Source organism: Schistocerca americana, chromosome 9, assembly GCF_021461395.2.
Source record: "Schistocerca americana isolate TAMUIC-IGC-003095 chromosome 9, iqSchAmer2.1, whole genome shotgun sequence".
NCBI lineage: Eukaryota > Metazoa > Arthropoda > Insecta > Orthoptera > Acrididae > Schistocerca > Schistocerca americana.
This window is the reverse complement of record NC_060127.1, coordinates 72207832-72227468: the sequence shown is the minus strand read 5'-3', so window position 1 is coordinate 72227468 and position 19637 is coordinate 72207832. Positions and strand designations below refer to the sequence as shown.

The 19637-nt window shown below is 37.5% G+C and overlaps 1 protein-coding gene across 3 annotated transcripts in view; it reads right to left on the bottom strand.

The window, feature by feature from the left end:
- Positions 1–19637, bottom strand: part of LOC124550918 (casein kinase II subunit beta) — a 29360-nt gene that overhangs the window by 3372 nt on the left and 6351 nt on the right. Inside the window, exon 1 of one of the 3 annotated variants that reach the window (XM_047125714.1) lies at positions 8717–8872. The exons of 1 other annotated variant lie outside the window; for it this stretch is intronic. Coding sequence is in view for 1 of the 2 variants with exons in the window: in XM_047125715.1 (XP_046981671.1) it covers positions 6724–7389 (666 nt within the window). In the remaining variant the exon portion in view is untranslated. Of the gene's footprint in view, positions 1–3941; positions 7488–8716; positions 8873–19637 lie in introns of those variants that run through there. One more of the 3 variants, XM_047125715.1, reaches the window with a different exon arrangement.

The following is a 19637-nucleotide window of genomic DNA, read 5'->3' as shown; positions in this document are numbered from 1 at the left end:
ACAAGCTATGTAAAGAAATAACACAATTTTGAAAATGAGTACGGTATGAGACGATGAACCAAAATGTGCAAGAACAAGGCAGGAGACATGGAAAAAGAAACACATGCAGTGGCATCATAATATACAAACAAGGTCAAGTAGTCACTGATCATACAATGTAGACTTTCACAACTAGCTGTGCAAATTGCCAGTGGATCTTCTAGGTTGTATGGAAATGGTCCATAAAAATTTTTGTTTCCAACATCCAATGAAGTTCTAGACGGAATGTCTTCGGAGATTATCCTCGATAATATGTCACTTTCAAAAAAACATTCATGGACCATAATCTTACAACCCAGAAAACTCGCCAGCAATGAAGGAGTAACTGATAAGCTAAAACATTAACATTCCAAGATGTATGCAAGTAGGATCTGTAGAACAAGAAGATTTCATCGAAATTTAACTTATGTGGAATGGGAATAAAAGATAACAAAAGGCTTAAAATTTCAGAGACCAAAGAAGTTTGAGCTATTAATGTAAAAAGTGATAAAGGTATAATATCTGATATGGTGAAGGCATTATGAGGCAGTGCAAAACACACATTGACTGTACTTGCCAATAATACCCACAAAAGTTGAAGTTTACCAAATGATTTCTCCAATGTAACAGATTGCACTATTAAAGACTACAAGAGGGCATACACAACTGTATCATCAGGGCTGCTGCAAGTCTGATGGGATGGCTCTTGTTCTGATAGCGTGAGGAGCAATCTGCACCTGTTTTCTGATGACACTGTAGTATACAGGAAAGCACCATTTTTGAGTGACTATAGGAGGACACAAGGCGACATTTGGTGTTATGAATTGCAACTGGCTCTAAATGTAGAAAAATGGAAGCCAATGTAGATGAGTAGTTGGGGGTTGTTTTTGGGAAGGAGACCAGACAGCGAGGTCATCGGTCTCAATGGATTAGGAAAGGACGGGGAAGGAAGTCAGCCGTGCCCTTTGAAAGGAACCATCCCGGCATTTGCCTGGAGCGATTTAGGGAAATCACGGAAAACCTAAATCAGGATGGCCGGACGCGGGATTGAACCGTTGTCCTCCCGAAGGCGTAGCTGAGTAGTAAAAACAATCCTATAGTGCTTGTATACAGTATTCGTGGTGTGCTGATTGACCTAGTCATGTCAATTAGATGTCTAGGCATACACTGCAAAGTGATATGAAATCGAGTGAGCACATAAAGCTGGTAGTAGGGAAGGTTTATGTCTGACTTCAACTTATTGGGAGAATTCTATGTATGCGCAAACTCATTAATAAAGGAGGCAACATACAGAACACTTGTATGGCCCATTCTTGAGTACCGCTCAAATGTTTGAGATGCTCACCTGAATGGGTTAAATGAAGACATCACAGCAATTCAGTGGTACGCTGCTAGATTTGTTATTCGTAGGTTTGATCAACAAGCAAATATTATGAAAATGCTCAGTGAACTCAAACTGAAATTCCTGGAGGGAAGACAACGTTCTTTTTGCGAAACACTGTTGGTCTGTACAGCTACCACTCCAGCTGCGTGTCACGCTGATCTCGAGACCTGCAGACAACTGTTAACACACAGAGTCCGCATAAACACGGCACTGTCATTTCTGTCACTAGCTCATTCCGCACATGGGCAAGTTTTCAGCACATTTAGCGTGACAGTATGCTACCTTTCCAACAGTGGCAACTATAGTGGCCTTGCTTGGCATCTGTCAATAATGCTATCGAAATTGTGTGTTTTCATAAGAGTCACTTCCTAACTCCACTATACTACATAGCCAGACTATTTGTAATTCAGTCTTGAGACTGGCAACAACATACAAATCCCATCGGACTATATGATCGGATACCCTAAACTGATCACCACAATTTGACTGGCACTGTGCGACCAATTCTTGGTCCACAATATTTAGTTCTACATTACGTATTTTCCGGAAGTACAATTCTTCATCTTCTCATTCAATATTTGGCCAATATCTATGTTATCTCTATGAATATTTCAAGAACCTGCTTCCTCCATATTTTGAGACAATGTAGACAAATTAAGTTGCAGCACAAAACCTGTATGGTTCATTTTTCTTCAGTGTGTTTCAACAAATTTTTACCTGGACATGTTTAGCAATAATTGACACCACAGCTTAATAAGGTTTATATTTTCCAGCAAGAAGGAGCACCCTATCTTGGGGTACGGAGGTTTAGACACTTTGGACCTGACCCCCTTGGACAGAGTTGGTCCGAGAACATTTTTCCACACAAGCAACACACAATTTAACCCTCCCTCCCTCCTCCTCCCCCTGCTGTTCCTCAGGCTCTCAGTTAAGCCTTTAAAAATAAATCTAAATCTAGCGTGTTTGGAAATGGGTTGTTTTTCACTAGTAACTATTACACGCTTCCCGTACATATTCTGCCACCCTCCCCTCCCGCTGCCCTGTTCTGCTTACAACCCCAACCACCCAATTGGGCCTTAAACCAGTCCACAGATTTCATTTGGTGGTGTTCCGTGAAGGATCTATGGCATTTGTCTCCTTTGCTGAAAACTCATAAATCTCAAAAATGTGCATTTATAATGTGCTTACAACAATTTCACACACACTTCAGGATGTACAGTGTGAAATGGAATACTTTTAGATGTGGTCTGTGTGAACAAGTGGCATGATGTACGAGTCTAACACCTAAGAAGCATGTACGGTTTTTTTAAATTTCTTTTACATTCTCTGTAATTGTTATTGATGTATCACTGTATTAAATTGTTACAGTAATTTCTAATCAGCAAATTCATTCTGAACTGCCCTGCACATATTCCTCTGCATACTTACACAGGTTCCATTAATTGCTAGTTTCTTGAGGGTTGTTAGTATACATTATGTTGGAATTAAAAGCTTCATCAAACTCCATGAACTGCAGGAAATCCCATAATTTGTACTCATTAGTCCATCTATAATACTGTGATGACTCCTACATCGTCCACCGTGGTCTATCTACTAAATCCAGCTTCTTCTATTCCTTGATCAAAATCCACGATTTTTGATAACTATATGACAAGGGAACCTTCCAAATTGGCCCTTTTTAATTCTGGACAAAAATTTCCTAAAGCAATATGATGGAATCCTCCCTAAAAAAAGCCTTAGAGATTTCTGAGAGCTGTTAAGTATAAAATTATCATTGCTAATTAATGAATTCATCGGTAGCTATGTGGATAGCATAACATTTGCAATTGTAAAGACACTGGTTAGAATGAAAATAACATTTGCTTATTTTTCATTACTTGTTGTATGAAACTGTGAGTACTGGTATTCACAATGAACTAAAATTTGGTACAAACTTGGAAAACACATCAAACAGAAAATAGAAAAGAACAAAACAGTTGCTTTAGAGCCTCACAACATGAGTCTTTCTTTTCTTTCTCTTGCTTGTGCCGTTTTCCCGCAATGACGCAGTGTCGGCATGGTTAATCGGGTTTGGGGTTTGGCAAGGTTAATTTAAGGGGTGGCCGGATGCCCATCCAGCTGCCACCCTGTACCCCCCCCCCCCAGGATAGAATTAGTGTACCCCACCTGTCAGTGTCTAGTGTAATCCATGGACTAGTGCGAATGCGTTCAGATGTCTGCGAGCCAGGTAACTGAGGCGGGACGTGGGGACCAGCCTGGTATTCACCTAGTTGGATGTGGAAAACCACCTAAAAACCACATCCAGGCTGGTGTGTGTGTGTGTGTGTGTGTGTAGATCCATCAGTGCAGAATGTGAATTTGTTGGAAACATGGAGACTTCTTAGGTGACACTCCCTCTACCACTTGTTATTGGATCACACTGTGTATTTAGCTTCATCTTTTGTTTTGCTTTGCTTTGCGATTTCACTCATTCTTCCAGAACACCCAAATGTAATACATATAGGTGAACAATAGAAATTAGCTTGCTTCAAACGCTTAGTATGTGACATTTCATTTATTAAGAAATTTTACATTGCAAGGCAAGTTTTGTACTAAAGAGAGTAATACAAGTACTGTAATGAATACAGAGTAAACTTGTAATTGCAACAAATACTGAACATACAAATTATGTGTGTACAACACTACAAAGGAACAGAAATCTTATTTAATATTGACAAAGACGGAGAAAGTAAAGAAGTTCAGACCTGAAGTAACATTTGAAACTAGTACTAATTACACACATGGCTTGAGTTCCTACTGAATAAGGTAAAGTTTATATTTGAAGTAGCACAATATTTTTATCTTAATTAAGAACACATTTCAAAAATATTTATTTACAATTACTGTGCGAGACCAAGTGTTGTTGATGCACGTACCTTTTATACCTGCAAAGTGTAAAACCTTTTATGACTGACTAGTAATACTTTCTAGTTTAATGACATGAAATAATGAAAGTTTAAAACTAAGGTGTCAACAATTGCTGAAAAGTGCATTGTGGAAATACCCATTTTTTTAATCATATTATCGGAATAGCTAAAAGATGCAGACAATACATACATTCTGTTAAATGGTAATTTATTACCATATTTCTCCAAACAGTTGTGTCAGCAAACACTTGTGTAAATTTTGTACTCAAGTACTGTGAAGCTTGTCAGCATATAACAAGAACCAAACACAGCAAATCTCATTAATTTGACATATGAGAAAATTAATTCTGTTTAAAAGTATGAGAGAATAAACAGAAGTGAGCATAATACAATGCTTATTTGCTGTTACACATTTACCGACTTCCTGTGTCTGCAATTATAATATTCTCACACCTACATTGTTTCCCTTTGACCCACAAAATTATCACCACAATAGTAATGGATTAACACTTGTTAAAATAAGTGATTTGATTTTGGTACATTGTTCCCAATAATCTTATAATGCAGAGAGACAATTACAAACGATGCTATAAGAACACTGTAAAACTGATACAGAACAGTGACTCCACTCTTGCTATTATGAGAGTGAAAGATTATCTGATACCAAGAGCAGAGCAGCTCAGTTGTTCGCTGAATACCATATTCTTTGGGAAACTCTTAGAATTAACATACATATTTATTGAAATGATCCATCCATAAACAACAGTCATTCCCAAACTTATTTCTGTTTCATGCGTGAAATCACCCAGAAGTATGTAACCATCTACAGCAATTTTTAAAAAATACTCTGCTTGTATATAATAATATCCAATTACTATAATAAAAATTAAGTTCCATAGTATTCAATCCTCCAAAGCATCATGCAATCATTGAGCGTGGTCCTACATGAATATCTGATAAAGTAATGCCATATTCATGAAAAAACAATCCAATTACAAGAGCTTAATTAAACAGTTCACAGTCATGAGACATTCTATGGTTACACTTAATTGCATCTTATATTTCAATAAATAGTTAGATTACCAAATATGCACTAATTTGGACAAGAGGAGGATCTCAAACAATTATGGTAACAATATTTGACACCCAACTGTTTTAAACCCTACTCCCTTCCATATGCGGAAATTCTTTTAAAAAATGAAAATCATAAACTTTTCACACGAAGTCAGAATGCCATTAATTGGACCCATGTAGTCTGGTGTCACATTACCAGTATTGATACAAAGGCTTACATGTTTTCAATTATACCCAAACCTAAACTGCCTGTTGAATTAATTAATTTATCTTTCTGGTAACTTTCAATTACCAATGTAAAAAATATCCTCTGGTATGGCCCTCTGTTACACGAGTGCCATACCAACAAATTTCTTGTTTCAATGTGTGAGTACGCTCATATTACGTATCATTATAACTTTAAATGCTCTCAGAATAAATTTATAACATCAGCTTAAACTTTATTTTTCCTTCAATTTGTAGGGATATTTTTAAAATACTTTTTAATGTACACTGTAATAATAGTTACATATCACAAACATGGGTGGCAGCCCTATTGTGTTCATTAAACCACGTGGTTGTTAAGAAATTTATCAGTACAAATTACAATTTCCTCACTACAATCAATATCCTGAGAATTTTTCCAATCCCTTCTGCCTCTACAAAGCCCAAGCCCCCCTCTCAGTTCCCAGCATTGTATTATTACAAAATAAGAAGGTTTATGAATCTTTTAAATAAAAAATTAGGAAACTGAAAGTTCTAGTATGTGTAAATAAGTGTCTTATTGTGCCACTACTTCCTAAAATTTTCTTTCCAGTTCTTATGTCTTTAAATATTCATCTATATGAATGAGCATCAAGCCGAAAAAATTTTATCCAATTAGATTGAATAAACCTCTCTCAAAATTACAATCCCTGATGCTGAAAACAAATATGGAAAAGATAAATAGTTGCAATACATCATTCCTATGAACAATATGAAATGGGTGCAGCGCATAAAAGGGGAAGATAATGTCATGTGATATTCGACGACAACAATGAACTGTTACATATTCTGTTCATAAAATCATTAAATTAATGAAATTCACCTAACAAAGCAGTAAACACAATTGAGACAATTTTTCCAAGATGTAAATGTACCAGACATAAATACACACAAATTATTCTGGACTAATTTCAGCACAAGAGGAATGATAAAACACGAAGCACTCCACAACACAATGTATGACAAGTACACTGTGATTAAATTTGGCAGTATCCCATGTAATATTACATTAACCTACAAAGACAAAGAACGAATATCTATTAAATATTGATGCTAAGAAAAAAGCTGAAAAAGCTCTCTCAGGTGCCAGTCCAAATGTTAACGCTTCCCATTGTTGTAGCTGATAGCACGAAGTGGGGCCTTGAAATTGCTGGCTGCCTGTTGCTGGATCTGGTATGCAAGTGGATGAATCTTGAAGCCATACAGACGTGGGACAAACTGATTAACAGGACGTTTTGGACGATATTCTGGATGCACCATAAAAAGCATCTGCGGGAAACCAGTGCCGAAATAAGCACCGTCCGTATGGTGGTGACGTGATGACTTCGGTGTGTAAACATCCATGCACTTGGGACAGTATGTCTTGACCATCGCCTCCCCAGGTATGTCTGACAATCCGATAGGCAACATAGGTTGACTCTCACAGTACACCCGCGGGCAGTGGCCAAAATCTCCTGACTGGTATTTCTCGATCATCTGGCCGATCCCCCGATTGGTCAATATGTACCGAGCATGTATGAGGCCGTACAGCATCTCCGCCGCCTGCTCGATCAGATCTGACTGGTTCGGATTGTCGTCCAGCTCATCATCTGGCTCGAGGTCGAGTATCATGTCTAGAGCCTGTCGATAATGGGGCACCTGCTCATTCAAGCCAGTCAGATTGAATTTGTCCTGAATGTAATCCTCGTCCACCTCACAGAAGAACTCATTGCCCCTTAAGCCACAAAACCATGAGATCCAGGATACCTCTTCAGAACTACTCATCTTCAGATCTGTATTTCTCTCTCCTTGCTGATCAGTCAAGGACACTTGTGCAGAGGGGCGCCTTTATAATTTGTTAATGAGGTGAACTTCTATATCATCTGGAACAGAGTGCCAGAGAAATCATTTTCATTAACTTAGTCATTACTGTCAATGAAACATTGAGTATTAACCAATATATTTTTGATCTACATCTACAGCTGCAAGCCACTTTTTCTGCATGGCAGGATACTTTCACCCCTTATCACTCGCCCATCCTCTTGTCCCTTTTTACTTTTCTGCAGAGTGGGGAAAAAAGGAAAAAAAAAAAGGGGGGGGGGGGGAGAAAATGTACATCAATCATCAATATGCACACTAAGTTCTCCAAGTCATTAACTGTAGTCCCTGAGCATTTTGTACAGCAGAAGGTATGGAGTAAGATTTATTGCCTTTTGGGCACTGCGTCAGCCTCTATTGTCTTATCTCCAATTGGAGTGTGCCACACATTTCTGTGGTGCATTCACTACTGCTGCTACTGCAGGTATTTGTCACACAATGACCAAGTCTTGTTATAATCATTGTACTCTCTTTAGCACTTCTAACTGGTAAGAGTACCAAAGAGATGACATGCGTCTACTCACGAATGGGCTACATAGCAATGTTGTATTTTACTTTACAGACAATCTAGGCTTTACTATACTGCTTCAAAAGTATTTCAATCTGATATTGGCAGTCACAACAATCAAATGCCATGCCTGCTTAATCTTCCATTACTTTAAAAAAAATTACTCTTGGAGAGGGGGGCATACATAATCATTTCTTTGGTACTCATGTGAAAGTTTCATACTCCCATTGCCATCGTCAGAACAACAAACAGCATCATCAGAATGAACTCCAATGAACGCTTTGTCAGACTCAATGTTACTTGGTGCCAATCCTTATGCTGTTTTAATTGTTCTGGTGGTGGCCAGTTAAGAGTATAAAATTTTTATGTGATCACACCAAAGAAAATATGAGGGATTGCCAAAAAGTAATGCCTTCGCAGTTTTTATTCTGTTCTCAAAATCGGTAGAGGTATTATACGACACATACTACTCTGTCAACTTTACCCCTTCGCTGACCCAATTTGCAATCCTCTGCTGCTAAAGGGCTCTGAATTGTAGTGAGTAACATAACTACGTCACTGTGTGAGAAACATCTTGTTGTAATTGAGTTTCTAACCACAGAAAATGTGACTCCAATTGAAATCCATACAAGGACAAAAGCTGTTTACGGTGATGATTGTATCGACAGTTGTAATGTGCTATGTTGAGTTATTCGTACTTGTAATGAAGGAAATGGTTGTGCTAACCTCAATGTGTGTGACAGACCTCTGAATGTTTCCCCAAGCGTAAAGACCTTCAAGGGCTTCACTTTGATAGTGGCGAAGCAGTGTAAGCACAGGTGAGGTTGTGGCTCCATCAACAACATTTTATAGTGATTGTATCAACAAACTGGTCTCTCACAGGGTGAAATGTATTTGCTGCCAACATCAACATATTGAAAATTAGTATGTAGACATAAAGAATGAAGATGTAGAATGTTAAGAGAATCTTTTTTATTGTGAAAACTTTAAAGAGTTTCCATATGACAGATTTGGAGGCATTACTTTTCAGGAAGTTCTAGTATTAAATATACCAATAGAAAAGTTAATCACAGTCTTCACACAAAATATCATTTTTTCCCCAAAAGTGCCCTGACAGTGGTGTTATTGCAACTCCACTAATTATCATGCATCATTATATTAACTTTTGATGACTGCCAATATACATAGGGTCTAATAATAATCCACACTTTCAGTCTGCAAATCCTAGCCCAATCAGATACATATTTGGTCACACACATCTATGTATTAGAATAAAAGGCTTTACGAAAGCCGTGAAATAGGGCCCTCAATAGAATGGAATTGTCTACTCGGGTCTCTACAACAAACACGGAAAGGGAGACCTGGGCCTTGTATCAGCACTATTCCTGAAATCTTTGCTTATTCCTGTAGAGGTGCTACTCAGATTCACCATGTCTAATTTTCAAAGTAGAATCTAAGTTGTTGACCAGAATCAGGAGTACAACATGTGATAATACAAGCAGTTTGGAACACACTGTACAACAGTATAACAGGGATCTAACTGCCTATCTTACTCTCCTCTCAGAAACTGTGCTTTGTAACACGAAAATAAAACACAAAAAAGTCAAAGAATGAGACCAGTCATGGATCTTTATCAGAAATACCACAAACATAATTGCACCTAAAATCAAAAAGTTTTAATCCCATAGTACATTGAAAGATAAGTAAGAGAACAGGTAACATTGGAACATAAAAGTGTAGCTATTACCTAAACCGACATATTCTGTATTTACACGTTTATGCTGTGTATCATTGAATACCAGCTGGTGCATTACACACTATCAAGAATTTCTTTTGGAAGCTTTTATCTTCTAAATGTTGATCAATAACATGACAGAAAGAATGAAATTTAGAATTTTTATATTTTAGCAAAATACTTGCACGAACTGAAAGCACTGCTTAACTATACATATATATTGGTAGCCTAACAGTTCTTGTATCTCTGCATCCTTTAACTGCAGCTTTTTTATTATAAATATTAGTAACAAGTCAGACCTCTCGTACTCCAATGACATCATAAGCATTTTTTTAATAATGACAAACATTTAGTAGTACTTTCTACAACTCAGATGGAACTTCATCTGTGCCAATACTTTTTTCCAATCTTTCCAAGCTGTATCAAAAGTTAGGAGGTGAACCAAGCAATTTTCGTGTTTTTGGCACCATCTTGTTTTGACTGACCTGGGTGTTGATCAGCTCGAAAAGGTGCAACATATTTGTTCCTAAATCACTTCTTTCTTTTCCTCCTCCATAATTTCTCTAAGGAGACAGAATTCAAATTAGTACCTCTGAAAAGGTCATAATAAATTGTGAAAATGAAAACAGTGACTTGTTAAATATCACAGTTGGGAAGGACATGGTAGTAACAAAAGTGAAGTAATGGTACCATGAAGTGTGATTATACAAAACTGTTGAAATTGGTAAAATGTCAAAGGTCAAAGGTTACCAGGCTTTCACCCACCCCCTCCCCCTAAGCCACACAAACACAACACCGTGGCACTTTCGTGCTTCTACTAAGTGAAGCTGTGATGAAACAGGATGTTGTTGTTGGGATCTTCTCTGTTTCCTCTATAAATCTTATCTGGTACAGGCCCCAGACTGATGAGCAACATTCATGCATTGGTTGAACAAGGGTTTTGTAATCAACCTCCTTTGCAGATGAACTATACTTCTTGAGATTTTTTCCAGTGAATCACACTGTAGCATTTGTCTAACCTGTGATGTGGTCATTTCACTTCAAATTTCTCCATATGCATACTCCCAGATATGGGTATTTAACAGATGTGAGCACTCCCAGTGTTGTTCTGCAGTTATGTAGTTACTGCATTTTTCCACCTATTTCTGGGCTATACATTACATTAGTTTTTGTTGAGGGTCAAGTGGCCTAATGTTACTTTTACGCCTCAAGATTTCTGTCTGTTAAGAATGACATGCTTGTCTTCTATTAATTAAGAATTCTTGAATTCAAGTATAAGGCCAATCTGATATTCTATAGGCTTGTATTTGGTCATACATCAGCAAGTCTGTGGTGACTTCAATGTAGATTTTCTAAGGGATTCTGGTAGGAAAAATGCTCTGGAAACCTTATCTGTATCCTACAATTTGCTCTCGGTAGTTAACTTTTTAACATGGGTGGATAAAGACAATAGATCCCTAATTGATAATCTTTTCTTTGATGAGGCACGAAGCAAGAAAATGCTGTTTACCCAGTAACAAACACTCTCTCTGATCATGATGCACAATTAATCAGGATAAATGACATAGTGCCTTACAGTGCGGATACACCTCAGTGGAAGACAGAATCATTAGTGACTACAGGGCAAATATTTTTAAGAGTAGTTTACAAGAAACAACATGGGATGAAATTTATAAAGAACAAAATACTATTAAAAAATTTAATCTATTCCAGGATAAATTCATATCAGTACATGAAAATAGCTTTCCGCATAAGCTAATCAGGAGGGGCATTAAACAGCCATGTAAAAAGTCAAGGATCACTAAGGCCATTAAAGCATCTTGTGAAAGGAAAAGGGAAATGTATCCTTTGGCAAGAACAAGTAGAAACCCTGCAGTAGTTGTGCACTACAAAAACTACTCAAAATTACTAAGAAAATCAAGAAACATGCACATAAAGTTGGAAATCAGTACATCTGACAACAGAGTTAAGGCAATAAGGAATATAGTGAAGCAAGAGACAGGACAACCAACCACAGAAGAGGGTAACATTACAACTGAATTGAATGGAAGGGTTATGAATGACAAGTCATAGGTAGCAAATGTATTTAATAGTCATTTATTAAACATAGTATAAAGCATAGGGACTAACAGTTTAAGAGAAAGATCACAGCAATATGTTGAAGTAGTAACTCTCATAAAATTACATCATATGAATGTACCCCTATCTTTGACTTCTGAAATTAAGAAGGTCATACGGTCTCTCAAGAATAAAAGCTCTTCTGGTTTTGATGGTGTTTCCAATACAGTACTAAAGATTTGTTCCCATATAATAAATCCAGTATTGTCTGAAATATGTAATGCATCACTAACTGAAGGCCTTTTCCCAAAGACACTAAAATTTCCCGTTGTTAAACCCCTTGTTGGCCCACTTATCTCCATTCACAAACGTTGGCCCACTTCTATCCATTAACAATAGCAGACCACTGCAGTTTCAAATGTACACAAAAACTTAGTTGTGAAGATTTGACAGTAAAAGGTTTGTGCACAAATAAGAAGCACTAAAATAATCAAGGCTGGAAACTCAAGCGATACAAATGTTGTATGGATAACCTCATCATATCCAGGATACTGAGTTGCAGATAGGCACAACAAAAACGACTGTCACAAAATAAGTTTTCGGACACACACACACACACACACACACACACACACACACACACACACACAGAGAGAGAGAGAGAGAGAGAGAGAGTGTCTCTGGCAGCTAAAGCCACACTTATTGTAACATTTCATCCTGGATTTTCCATTGTTTGATTTTATCATCATACAGTGTGCTTGAAAATGAATATCTGAGTTTTAAGGCTCTGTAGTATTTATTAAATCCAACTTACATTTATAAATAATACATCATATGAAAGAGTAACCGTAACAAGCGTTTAATGTGAGCACCATCTGTCAACTGGCACATATCCAGTCGCTAGGAGAGTTCTTTCCAAATCTTGAGTAGGGGGAAAAAATAAATAAAATAAAAAAGGCCTATAAACTTTCCACTGGCATATGACACAAAAAGCATTCAATTTATGGTAGTATCGCTGCAACTGTACCACCTTGTCGGAGTTTGCTGACCCCAAGATGTGTGTGTGTGTGTGTGTGTGTGTGTGTGTGTGTGTGTGTGTGTGTGTGTGGTGGGGGGGGCGCAATTCCACTTACGTGAAATGTCGATTCATCACTGAAGAAGACATGATCCAGAAAATCTTCATGTTCATGCAGTAACATTTTGTTTGCACAGCTGGCACATAAATCATGGTCTGTAGACTTTCGAGCTCGTAAAAAAACGGAAAGGTCGTAATTATGAGCATCTCCACACAAATGTCACTGGAATGCTAATTCACGACTAGCCTTCTGATTTGATTTCTTGGGGCTACATGTGAAAGACCCTCACACTCGTTCCACATGTTGTTCTGTAACTGCTATGCTGAGTGGCAAATGGTGTTCATATTCCACACTTGTAAAGAAAAACTGAGTCACTTTTTGATTTGATGTATTCTTTATAATTGTTTAAAAGATTTGATGTATTCTTTATAATTGTTTAAAAACAGTCATATTCATTCTCAAACATCCAGTACAGTCATTTACAGTGAATGCAATAACACTGTCTGGTTTACGATTATCATCACAGAAAGGGAAAATTGACTTTCGACAAGTTACTGTTCAAAAGGTGTAGCTGTGAAGTGATGCCAATTTTTAAGTTTAAAGACAGGTCTGGGGAATAAATACTGATGAAGTAGTGGGGCTTGATCATACTTGGGTCAATTGTTGCTATGTTCTCGAGTTAGACTGGGCAGATGACAACTCGAGGGACAATGGTAATGCCTTCCAGCTAGTGAAGCAGACTTATTGTACTGGATGCAGACACCTCACATGCTTTTTAAATTGGTAGGGTACAGGAGGTTGCAGTGTATACATGAATTATGATAAATTTACAAGTGACTCAGACTAACTAATACCAAATATTCAAAAATTGGTCAACAATTATTCTCAATAACACTTCTTACCATTTTGTATTTATGACAATGCATCTACACAACAATGTGAAAAGAGGAGATGGTGGATTGACTTCAGTGTCACAACATCAAAGTAAGTGGTGACCTTAATTTTTGTGCATTGTGGAGTATAATATAGGATGTGTCAACAGGGAAGGTGGGCATCATTTCTGTTTTTTCAAAACAAATTTCGAATGCAACCTTTGTCACTAATTGTTCTGGCTCTTCTATCTGAAACTTTACTTCATCAATACTGTTTGCTAACAACACCAAATCATGTGCAACACTAAGACGATTAAATCAAATCTTTCTTCCAATCTTAACAGATGGTGGACATATCTTGTTCCATTCAAGCACGATTTTCTCCAGCATATAATTAAATAGTAATGGAGACAATGAATCACCTGGCCAAAGGCCAGTTCAAATCTCGAAAAGGTTCAGATAATTCATTTCTGAACCTTACTCTCGATTTAGTATTTCGAAGGGCGACCACAATGTGGTTGAGAAGTTTCTGATACAAACCAAATTCTGTAAAGGTAGACAGTAGTGATTCATGATGGATACTATCATAGGCTTCTTTTAAAAATTGACTAAGGTGATCACTAACTTCTTGTTGCTGGCCCTTTGGTGTTTCATTATCCATTTAGACCAATAATTTGATAAGGGCAGCTCCGTCCTGCGCAAAAACTTCCTTAATATTCAACTTATTCACCATCAAGCTGTTCATGAATTGTGAAATACAGAACCTTACAGAGTATTTTTAGCAGTATCCAGCAAGGATATACCTCTATAATTATTTGGATCTGATCTATGTTCTACATTGTGTAGTGGACGGATTAAGGCAACATTCCATTCCTCTGACAATTTCTCAGTATTTCAAACGACAATAAGATGTTTGTGTAAATTCAGAATAGTTTGTATAATTGCATACTTATATATTCTGCCACGTATTTGTTCCTTACCAGCCACTTTGTAATTCCGAGATGAATTAATCGCTCCTTGCAGTTCATATGGATATCATCATCATCATGATTGCCTTCCAGTGAGCCGGGTAGGAACTTTGTGAGTGATATGCCTCCATTGGTTTCTGTCCTGGTATAACTTTCCCCTTCTCCACTATATCTCATGTTACTCCTCTCCTTTTGAGATCTTCCTTATCCTGATTTGTCCATCTCTTTCTAGGCCACCCAACCGGTCTTCTTCCTGGTACCTTCATCTTCAAATACTGGCGTGTAGTTCAAGTCGGGTGCATTCACTTCACATGACCGAGCCTCTTCAATCTCAAAGCACTCATCCTCTCCTCTGAAGTCAACGTCACCTGCAGGTATCTCCTTTCATAATCACTCCTGACGATCTCCCCTAGTTTGTTGTAGAGCTGAACTAAGGAACTTCATTTCACATGCTTGTATTTGACTCTCTTCTCTCTTATTTATGACACAGGCTTCTAGACTATACATCATGATTGGCAGGAGGTAAGTTTTGTACCTGGTCTGTTTGGTTCTTAGAGGGATTTCCTTGTCCCAGATGGATTTCATACTTGGTGGAAGAAGCTACAGTCTCTCCCCAAATGGTGATGTCATCAGCAAAAACAAAAGCACTGAGATCTTAATTTTCTTCCTCCTCGATTTCTTTCATGATTGTGTCCATAAGTGTAATGAAGAGTAAAGGGGAGAGCAAACTGCCTTGCTGAACACCTCTCTTTGTCTTGAACCATTTTGATCTTCCACCTCCTACTTGTACACTGCTCTCTCAACCATCGTAAAGCATCTGGACTTTTCTAATTAATGAATCAGGAATATTATGTTTTCTCAAGCATTCCCATATTTTATTCCTTGCTACACTGTCATACGCTTTTTCTAAATCAACGAATACCATTATCAAGACCTTTCCATTTTCCCAATAATTCTTCATTAACTGACAGAGGAAAAAAATGAGATCAGTTCCCCTATTACTTCTGAACCCATGCTGTTGTTCCTCTAACTGGTGTTCTAGAATTTTCTGCAATCCTTTTTCTATGATTTTTTCCATGATCTTAAGGCAGTGTGATTCCTTGGTAGTTGGTGCATTTCTTTCTACTACCTTTCTTGAACAATGTTGTTATAATTCCTTTTTTCCATTCATCTGGCACTATGTTTTCTTTCCATATCACCCACAGCACCCGGTGTAACGAATGTATTCCTTGGATTACTGCGGCTTTGATCATATCTGCTGTCAGCTCATCTACTCCAGCTGCCTTCCAACTTTTCATCAGTTTCAGGGAATTCTCAATTTCTAACCAAGAGATTGGATCCTGCTCCTCCTCTAATTCAATGACTTCGGTGTCAATTTCTTGTGCGCCTTCCCCATTCAGTAAGATTTCAAAATAATTCTTCATCTCTTCCCTGATACCTTCCATGTCCCTGGTAATATCCCCATCCTCTGTTTCAATCTCTTTGATGTCTTCTCTATCAGATCTTTTACTTTTCAATAACCTATATAGCAGATTTGGTTCCCTTTGCTACCCTGCTCTAGTTTCTGGGTGAATATTTCCCAACGCTTCTCCTTTCTTCTTTCACAATTCTCTTTGCTTGGGGTTTCTTTTGTTGGTATTCCTTCTCCACTGTTGTCACATTGTGTTCATCTTTTGGCACCAGCCCCTGGTTCTGATTTCTTTTTTCAAACTCCATGTTTTTCTTTGCCATATTACGTTTATAATTGCATCTTTTACTATATTGTTCCACCAACTGGTTTCTTTGTCTTTCACGTAACCCTCTGTTTTGCCACATATCTGCACAGCACTGTTAACTATTGATGTTTTAAATAGGTTCCACTCTTCCTCTACACTACCCCTTTCGATTTTTGGCAATTTTTGTGCTACAAGATTTTGGCAACTTTTCGTATTTTCTTCTTCTTTCAAGTTCCACTCCTTAATTTTTGGCATTCTCTGTACAACATTCCATCTTTGCATCTTATAATTTAGGCCACCTACTAGTAACCTGTGGTCGCTATCCAAGCGCTCACTTTGTATGACTTTAGTGTCCCTTACTTTTCCTCCAATTAATTTGTCCGTTAATATATAGTATATAACTGTCTTAGATTTGCCATCCCAGCCGTATCTAGTAACCTTATGGCTATCTTCACTAAAAGATGATTCCTTATGCACAGATTTAGAATTTCTTCTCCTTCAACATTTCGCCTTCCATATCCAAAAGGGCCCATCACCTCCTCCTATCCATTTCTATCTGTGCCGATCTGAGCATTCAGATCCCCAATTATCGTAATGTTACCTTCTCTTATGTGATCTTCCAGTTCTTCAAGGAATTTCGTTTTTTCTTCCTCACTGCACCCTTGTGTGTAAACTTGGAGTATAGTAAGACTATTCTTTCCCAAGTTCACTCTTGCTCTAATTATCCTTGCTCTTACAAGACTCACATCTGTAACTGGGTCAATGTCTTTGTGAAACTCAAACCCCACTCCATTTTTTGCCTCTTTATTGTGATCCTGCCAGTTCATATGGATGTAAGGGTATAATTTTTTCTAGATGCATTTCACTTCTCCAACAAGAGTCAAATTCCAAATAATGTTCAGTTTCAGAACTATTTAGCAACTGTTTGATGTATTTAGCCAAAATCACTGAACTTTCATAATTGTTGTGCGTTACCTTTCCATTCACATCCTTTATTCATCATCATAAGAGTGGGTGGAGTATATTTCGACTGCACTGTTTAAATGCCCAATAGTAATCTCTCATCTTACGATGACCGAAAGCCCCCTTGACCAATTTTATCGAGTCCTGATGAAATTTCCTTTTGACTCTTAATTTCTTTAGCCATTGATCATCTAGCACTGATTAATCTCTCTCTGGAATTTTCAGTTTTCTTTTATTGGTCGCTTAACCAAGCTTTAAGCCTGCGTAGAATTGCAAGATCGCATTCCTCATTCCATCAAGCATGTTTCTTCCAGCTTCACGCGGGAGCAACTTCTCCAGTCAAGGCTTTTAATCCATTGACAGTTGCTCCTAGATAGTCACTGAAAGCTGTTCTAGACCTCTAGTTATATACTGGATTGTTAATAATGTAATTAAGATCACAAGTTCTTTTTCTAACTTATAAGGTTTTTTTCTTCTTTTAGATGTTAGTTTGATTTCAATTTTTGACGTGTAGTGATCTGAATCAATATTGATGCCACAGAGGACTTTAAATTTATATATTTCTTTATGAAACTTCTGATCCATGGCCACATTATCTGGGACTCTCCTAGCTTGACACTGGGATATTTCCATGTCCCCAAAGCCAACCCATGTGTTGTACAAAATTCAAATAAATGTTCTCCAGACTGTTTGTAAGTTTATGCACTGGTATTGTCCCACCACACTTTTTGATGTTTCTTCTTTCATCCTATCTTAGCATTAAAATCTCCAAGTAGAATTTTATATTCATAGCATGTACGGTTGTTACAAATTGGTAAAGTTCATCCCAAAATTTATCTGTTCCATCCTTATCAGTTCTATTTTTAACATTAGTTAAAGCATGATAATTTGAAGAGGTCAGAATGATTCAAGCCTAAGCCACAAGAGGTAACTTCTACTGGGTAGCAAAATAAAGATTTGGAAAAATCTATAAATCAAGTTAATAAATTTCAATAATATAAAATATGCTCACATTAATGGACCATCTGTTGAAAAATCAACAAAACTGTTCACCAGTACATGCACTTAACAATGTTCAGTCAATACACAATGAAATTTTATTTTTCGAGACAGTGAAGCTTAGGCCTGAAACACTCTGATCTCTTCATTTAACAGTGTGTCGATTTTGTTTTCCACCTTAGTTGTTAACAATGTCACTCACTGGGAATTAGATGAAAAATACTTGCCTGAATAATAATTATCTACCCTGTCTGTAACAATAGTTACCTCTGGAGACTGGAAGAAAGTTGTCAATCACATGCAGGGCATCATGGGAAATGAATGGCAGAGCGAAGAGATTTTAGAAAATTGGAGCAAAATAATCATTTCATTAAATAAGAAAGTGACAAAGAAACAATGATAACGACAAGAGATGTCAAAGGGATTCTCCACTATCCTCACAGCACTGACGCACAGGCAGATTCAGCTGAATATTCGTAGTGGGTGGTTTAGAATGGTAAGTAGGTGTATAGTGAAATTAAATTTTGCTATGGTTTGACGTAAGCAACTTCTCCGAATGAAGTTCCTTTCACCAACAAAATTCCCACGCTGTTTGCAACATAATGGCTGTGTGTGTGTGTGTGTGTGTGTGTGTGTGTGTGTGTGTGTGTGTGTTCCCCCCTCCCTCACTGTTATTCTTGTCCCAAAGCTGCTTGGACTATTTGCAGTTTATCATCTCAATTATTTTAGTTATGATAGAAATAAGGAAGCTGATCAGAAAATTTGATTACAGGTCATTGATACAGCTAGCGATCTGCTTCTCATAACAAAACTGAATGGGTAACTGCTTAGATACAGAAGATTGAGCTCAGAATTACAAGTCACATTTAACCCAATTTATCTTTTGTTAGAGGTCTCTCATACATAGTTCCAATTTGGAGCAGATGAAAATCTGATTTCTTCTTAATATTTTGGATGCATAATGTGGTCAGCTAAAATTAATAATCAAAAAGTTTGCCACCTGTTAAAAGTTCAATAACATTTACCCGGAAGCGCATTTCTGTGAATCATAAGATTCTGTTTCTGCAAATAAAGATGAAATGAGACATTGGGTCAGCTCTCAAAGCATATACTGATGCCAGTTCTATCTATGTATATCAAATAGTTTGCGAGTTTGAGTCAAACAAAATGAATGTGCGTGTGTGTGTGTGTGTGTGTGTGTGTGTGTGTGTGTTCCATATGGGATGAGGAAACTGCACCACACCTCCATGTGCCTCTGCTA